At 48.4% G+C, this 7,151-nt stretch overlaps 1 protein-coding gene across 1 annotated transcript in view; it reads left to right on the forward strand.

The window, feature by feature from the left end:
- LOC106811016 (diacylglycerol kinase iota-like) overlaps nucleotides 1-7,151 on the forward strand; it is a 75,179-nt gene that overhangs the window by 42,992 nt on the left and 25,036 nt on the right. Inside the window, exons 5-7 of the mRNA XM_014814532.1 lie at nucleotides 770-955; nucleotides 1,447-1,460; nucleotides 2,953-3,127. Coding sequence (XP_014670018.1) covers nucleotides 770-955; nucleotides 1,447-1,460; nucleotides 2,953-3,127 — 375 coding nt within the window. The remainder of the gene's footprint in view (nucleotides 1-769; nucleotides 956-1,446; nucleotides 1,461-2,952; nucleotides 3,128-7,151) is intronic.

Consider the following 7,151-nt stretch of genomic DNA (forward strand, 5'->3'; position numbering starts at 1 on the left):
ATCTTGCTATAGCTGCCTCATGGGATTAGTGTACAGAGACAGAGACGGTACGGTGGGCGAGAAGGCATTCGGGCGCGTATCGTGAATCTCTTACGATGGTATATGTGCACATGAAACTCTGACAGCAAAGCAATCCTTCCTGCGTGTTGCTATGCTAGTCCGTTCGCATTCAGTGAGAGGGTTAGAAGAGGGAGCGCGAGACAGCGCGAGAACGAGAGAAAGGTTCGGAGAGATGTGAAAAAGATGGAAAGAAGAGAAGAGAGTGAATGAGATTGCAAGAGAGAGAGAGAGAGAGAGAGAGAAAGTGAGAGATGAAAAGAGAAAGAAAAAAGTGAGAGATAGAAAGAGAGAGAGGGAGATTCTGTTTTGAATGAAAATTGGTGTCGCAGAGCGGTGACGTGTAGCAAGCTCTGACGTTCTTTTGTTTTTGTAGCCACCTGCCGTTCTTTCCTGTTTTATATTTTTTTCCAACCGTTCGACGTTTTCTTGTTTGTAAATCGTCCGTCGTTCTCTTGTCTTAGCCGCTCACCGTTCTCTTGTCTTAACCGCGTGCCGTTCTCTTGTCTTAACCGCGTGCCGTTCTTTTGTCTTGACCGCGCACCGTTCTCTTGTCTTAACCGCGCACCGTTCTCTTGTCTTAACCGCGCACCGTTCTCTTGTCTTAACCGCGCACCGTTCTCTTGTCTTAACCGCGCACCGTTCTATTGTCTTAACCGCGCATCGTTCACTTGTCTTAACCGCGCGCCCGCTCTCCCATCTTCTGCTTCAGTCATTCCAGCAGAAGTTCGGGTTCCACAGTAAGGACATCATTGCCATCTCGTGCTCGTGGTGCAAGGCGGCCTACCACAACCGCAGCACGTGCTTTCGCATGCAGCAGATTGAGGAGGCGTGTACCCTAGGCGTCCACGCCGGCGTCATCGTGCCTCCACACTGGATCATCAAGGTGCCGCGCAAGGTACGACGTAGAAGAGTCGAGGATGAAGTATTTGCTCAGACTGTAGTTTGCAGCGAGAGTTGCTACACGCGACCGATCGCCGTTGCGTGATAACCGCCACACGGCAGCGGCTCTGCCGTATATATATATATATATAGATAGATAGATAGATAGATAGATAGATAGATAGATAGATAGATAGATATATAGATATATATATATAGATATATAGATATATAGATATATATATATATATGTATATATATAACCGCTATGCGACCACGTATATGTGTGCAGCAACTAAAGATTTTGCAGTGAAATGTTGGCGGGTCGACCTTGCACCTTGGCACGCAGATGCCATTACGAATAGCGTCCTTGCACCCTGGCATCACGAATAGCGAGAGATCGATCGTTGAACTATAATTATCACGAAATACGGCGGCCAGCTATCATATAACTAATGATGTATATACACAATGTGTTCACTGCTAAGTTATCCGTGTATATACTAGCTTGGGTACCTTTGGTTTGAGTAGGGGTAGCATGGGTAGCTTGGGTATATATATATATATAAATATATATATATATAATATATATTATATATATACGCACGCGCGCGTGTGTGTGCGCGTGAGCGCGTGCATGCGTGTGTGTGTGTTTGTGTGCAAAGGAAACAGAAATCCAACCGCGTACTACATTAGTTGATAAGAGAATATAGATTTGTAATTAATTTCTAATTTCTCTATTTTTGTAATTTAATTTCTATTTAACTATGTACTTTGGCCCCGCCGCTCTTCGGATTGATGAACACCAGCAGCGGCTTCATGTACGGCGACGGCGTCGGCTTCAGCAGGAACGGTCGGTGATCCTCGCAGCCGGCCCGCTTCGTGCGACGCTTCATCGACGCGCGCTTCGGCTTCCGGCGCACGGACGCCGACGCCTTGAACGACCCCTGCGGAAAGCGAATACGAAATCTGAGTTTCGGTTTACCGATATGTGCGTAGAATGAGATGATAGATTTTTTTTAATGCAATTTTGTTATTATTGTTACTGTTGTTTTGTATTATGTATTTATACATTTATTATTATTAGCATCATGCGCATGTGCCGGTTCTTGTGTGCGTGCATACAAGCGCATGTGCCTGTTCTTGCGTGCGTGCATACAGGCTCATGCGCCCGTTCTTGCGTGCGTGCGTACGTGCGTGCGTGCGCCCGTTCTTGCGTGCGTGCGTGCGTGTGCGTGCGTGTGCTCACCCGGGCTTGGGTCCTCCCTGAGAGAGATCGAACACTTGTCGCGGATTGAGCAGCCACTGCATCTTCTGCATGATCTTCACGCCCTGGTTGTGTTCTTGTGTGTGTGCATACATGCACATACGCTTGTATGCACACACGCAAGAACAGGCACATGCGCATGTATGCACACACACAAGAACAGGCACATGCGCCTGTATGCACGCACGCACGAACAGGCACATGCGTATGTATGCACACACACAAGAACAGGCACATGCGCCTGTATGCACGCACGCATGAACAGGCACATGCGCATGTATGCACACACGCAAGAACAGGCACATGCGCATGTATGCACGCACGCATGAACAGGCACATGCGCTTGGTATGCACGCGCGCGTGTGTGTCGGCCGACAGCGGCGGACCGTGGGGACTCCAATGCGATCAGAAGACGGTGTAGTGTTATCTCTGAACCCGCATCGTCCCGCATTTACAACCAATCATTCGATTGCGAGCTGGAAATCTTTTAATCGTGGACGACAATCGTGCTGCGTTGAGGGCGAATCAGAATTCTTTTTAAGCGTTTATCCCCTGGTGATGGATCGGTGAAGGGATCCGTGTTTGATTCTGGTTGATGGTGAATCGAAATGTTTAGGGAAAACGCTTTTTCGTTTTGCCACGCTGCGGCTAATGACTTTTTGACGTACGGCCTTTTCCCGGGTGAACGCGGCAAAAAATTCTACGCGTGGGCCTTGATCCTGAGCACATCGTTGCTGGTTTTCTAGGCTGGAGTTCTACAGGAAGGTGCAAAACCTGCGGATACTGGCTTGCGGTGGTGACGGCACGGTAGGATGGATCCTGTCCACTCTGGACGCGCTTGCATTTAACCCGATGCCGCCGGTAGCCGTGTTACCGCTGGGCACCGGGAACGACCTGGCGCGCACGCTCAACTGGGGAGGCGTGAGTATTATTATTATTATTATTATTATTATCATTATTATCATTATTATTGTATGTCAATTACAGAATTGGCCGGCGGCTTCTGGGTAGACCGTGTCCCAAACTGGGACGTAAGGATTTAGTCCAGAAATTTCTATAGGATTCGCTCCTTCTCTCTCCCTCTCCCTGTCCCTCTCCCTTTCCCTGTCCTTTTCCCTCTCCCTCTTGCTCTCCCTCCTCCTCTCCCTCTTCATGTCCTTCTCTCTCTACCTCTCTCTCCCCTCTTCCACTCCTACTCCTTCTCTCTCTATGATTTCCCGCTCCCCCTGATGCAGTTCGGACTATCTTCGCGTGCTACCCGCATTCGCACGCGATCCCATAGATACGTATAATTACCTCCGCCAAGGGGTTGGCAGGAGGTTATGTTTTCACCGGCGTGTGTTTGTTCGGCGTGTGTTTGTTGGTTTGTGGGTTTGTGTACAGCCTAACTGAAAAAGTTATGGACGGATTGTCATAAAATTTTCAGGATAGGTCAGAAATGGTCTAACTTAGAATTGATTACATTTTGGTGGTGATCCGGATCTAATTAATTATTTAATTATTTAATTAATTAATTAATTTTTTTACAGTGAGAGAATTGAGCTGCCTTGGCGGAGGTCTGTTCTCTCCGAGTGCTCTAGTTACATATTGAATCTAGATTAAATCTAAGTAAATCTCGCGTCCAATCTAAGTCAATACTCGTCGTCATTCTAGATTAATATCCGGATCGCCCCCGCGTAATCCTTATTGAATTTAATCATTAATTAAAATCGTGCGTAAGCTGTAATCGTAATTCCAGCTTCATACCGAGATTGGGATCTATGTTTAAATCTGTATTTAGACGTGTTTTTTCAATTAAGAAACTGAGTGAATTCGTGATTACACCGAGGATGTAGGCGATAATGAGAATATTACGCGCAGTGTTAATATATATAATTGTCTTGTTTGCGAAAACAATCTTTTCTTCCTACATGAACGCTTATGAGTGAGTAACAGGTGCGGAAATTAGCGATGAAAACTGAGGGTGGTAGCTACCTGGCGATACGGCGGGGAAGCTGGAAAGTCCAAGCTGATAAGAAGGAAACATAAAACATTGGAAGGATATGCGAGTTAGAGCGAAGCGGCATAAGCTGTAGGAAGAGAGGGGGGCGAGTCGAGACGATACAGTAGAAAGCAGCGAGAAATGAGAAAAGCCGGATTATGTTGTCGATCAGTGATGGGGATGGAAAGTCTTTTTGGCTGTTTTTTGTTCGATTTGCGGATAGCACCGGTAAGCGAACTGCTTTGCACTAACAGCCACCTTATGTACTCGTTCAATCTTCACACACACACACGCACGCACGCACGCACGCACGAACGCACGCACGCACGCACGAACGCACGCACGTACGAGCGCGCGCTCGCTCTTCTCTCTCTCTTTCTCTTTCTCACACACACACACTCTCTCTCTCTCTCTCTCTCTCTCTCTCTCTCTTTTTTTCTTTGTCACACACACACTCTCTCTCTCTCTCTCTCTCTCGCTCTCTTCTCTAACTCTCTCTCACACACATACACACACACCCTCGCTCGCTCTCTTCTCTCTCTCTCCCTCTCTTTCTTCCTCTCGCCCGCTTCTATCTCTTTCTCTCTCTCTCTCTCTCTCTCTCTCTCTTTCTTCTGTCTGTCTGTCTCTATCTGCCCGTCGCTGATACGGCTTGGCGTATCTTGCGTCACGCACAATGTACAGACGAACGTGTATAGAAATGAAATGAATGAATGAGTGAATGCACGACGTTTTTGCATCGATTTATGAAAATGAAAAATCGGCATTGAAATTGCGTTCGTAGCGCAGGCGGCGGGCAGACAGGCGTGGGAAAATTGCGCCGCTAACCGTTCGTGTGATTTTATCCGGCATATACATGCATACTCTCGATCACGTTACGCTGAATTTAGCCCGGTGTGTACGAGTTGACAGTTGGCAGATGCAGCTCCCTTTATCGATCATTGTACGATGATTCCGAGCTGTTCGCGCGTGTCACGAACATTCGTGAATGCGACGGTCAATGTCCCTGAACTGTATATCATAACACACCGTGGTCGATGTTACCTGATGTTAGCCGATGGCACCCGAACCTCACGGCATCGTTCGCGCACCGCTGTTCGTTTCGAACTTCTACGAAACATGCTACGAGAGCTGTAAATAAATGGATTTTTTTTCTTACGTTAAGACGTAATTACTTCTCAGCGCAAAACGTATTCCTGGACAGTCTGCAGCCGGATATACGCGCGAAGCGCGCTTCGCGCCACCTGGCACCTGTTGGGCGCGCATTATGAGCATAACTCGCGTGGCCAGCTAGCTATCTGGAGAATACTTCACGAAGGCCATTCTTGGTAATACCGGCATAAAGCCGTATAGATCGGTCAATTGAGCCAGTCCTGGGCCCATTGCGAGAAGCCGCTTTCGGGCTGCTGGCAGCGTGAGGGCGAGAATAGAATCCAAATGACTCGTTTTGTTGCTGGTTGTGGCTCGGCGCCGCGCCCGCGGTCGCTTTCTCGCTCGTATACAAAAGTAATTTTGTCCCTTTTCGCTGATGTATTATGCCCCGGACATTTAATTTGGAATTTAGTGCGGCCTGGCCGCTCGAGTAGATGGACGCTACGGCGAAGTCCATCTACGTAGCCCATTTTACCAAGTTTTTTTAACACAAAAACGCTCGCCCTGCATGGACCTCTAGACTGCCGCCGCGCGGCTGCGCGGGCCCCGCAGAAAAAAACCAGTTCCACGCAGGCGCTAGCGCTAACGTCAAGCTTCAAGTGTGAGCCGAACCGGACTAGTTGGCTGAGATGGAAGGTCCGGTCTAGCGCCGTGCCTAAGCCTGCCTCGTCACTCCGGCGACGTGGGTCCGCCGGCATGAACTTTCTTTTCGCACCAGTCTTAATCGCTGCCAATCTGATGCTTCCTGACTCGTTCACTTGCAGGCATTATCGATTACTGAACGAGTTCAGCCTTCTGCTTTAGAACCTCCAGCACTAAGCGGCACATTAAAGACCGCGGCTATTTAATCTCCACGCCCACCCCCGCTCAGCGGCTACGAAATACCTTGCTACTTCACTCAACAGTAACCAGTGTTAGCCACGATACATTACTACTCGGAGTACTGACTAATAGTAGTAGTAGTACTACTAAGTTACCAAGCACTACGCTAGTATCTCAGTACTAGTAACTACCAGGACCCCAGCGCAGAGGCAATAGTAATCAGTGAATAGTAAATAATGGAGGCTAAGCTCGGTCTACTCCATGAATTAAGCTTAACTAAAATGATCGAACCCTAACCATGCACACCCGCCCGTAACCTAGGTTATATGATTATACCATATTAGATTTGATCATTGATCGGTAGAATGACCATTGGTTTTTTATGTCCCATGCATACATTGGGGCCGGCGAATTAATATTGGGAGCCATGTTCTTCTGATCCTTGAACCAACTAGTGAACTACCTAGAGCTACTACGACTAGGCAAAGAAACGCTGTCTTTGCTAGGAGTTAGAATACCCCTAGGGCTATACTAAGAGTGCACAGGCAAAACCTTGAAGCCGTTTCAATAAAATAGGTCAAGCTGAACTAAAGGTCACCGAAATCCAGTTGGTAGCTACAATGTTGGTAATGTAGTTGGCTGGAGTGGCATACGCCGCCGCCGGCCCTACCTCTACTTCTGCAAGCAAGGTTTCGAGGCTCCGCAAGGCGCCTATCATATAGCGGACTAGACGGGTCCGCTTCCCATCCTCGATGTACCGGGCCATTCTCTGAGTTGACTAAGGGCTAAGCCGAGAGTGCGAGGAGAGTGCCCAGTCTATGGGCATTTAGGTAAGGCGGGCAGGCGGCGACTGGCTCGTTCCAACTCCGCGTAGCGGCCTCGCCATTCGGGAAGACGGTTGCAAAACGTTGCAAGCGTGTGGGGCGCGACAGAGCGGCCGGTCAGGTGTTCTTCCTCGTATTCTGACACGGACCGTTTTCCATTGAAACT

The sequence above is a fragment of the Priapulus caudatus genome, unplaced genomic scaffold (assembly GCF_000485595.1).
Source record: "Priapulus caudatus unplaced genomic scaffold, Priapulus_caudatus-5.0.1 Scaffold496, whole genome shotgun sequence".
NCBI classification, from domain to species: Eukaryota; Metazoa; Priapulida; class Priapulimorpha; order Priapulimorphida; family Priapulidae; genus Priapulus; species Priapulus caudatus.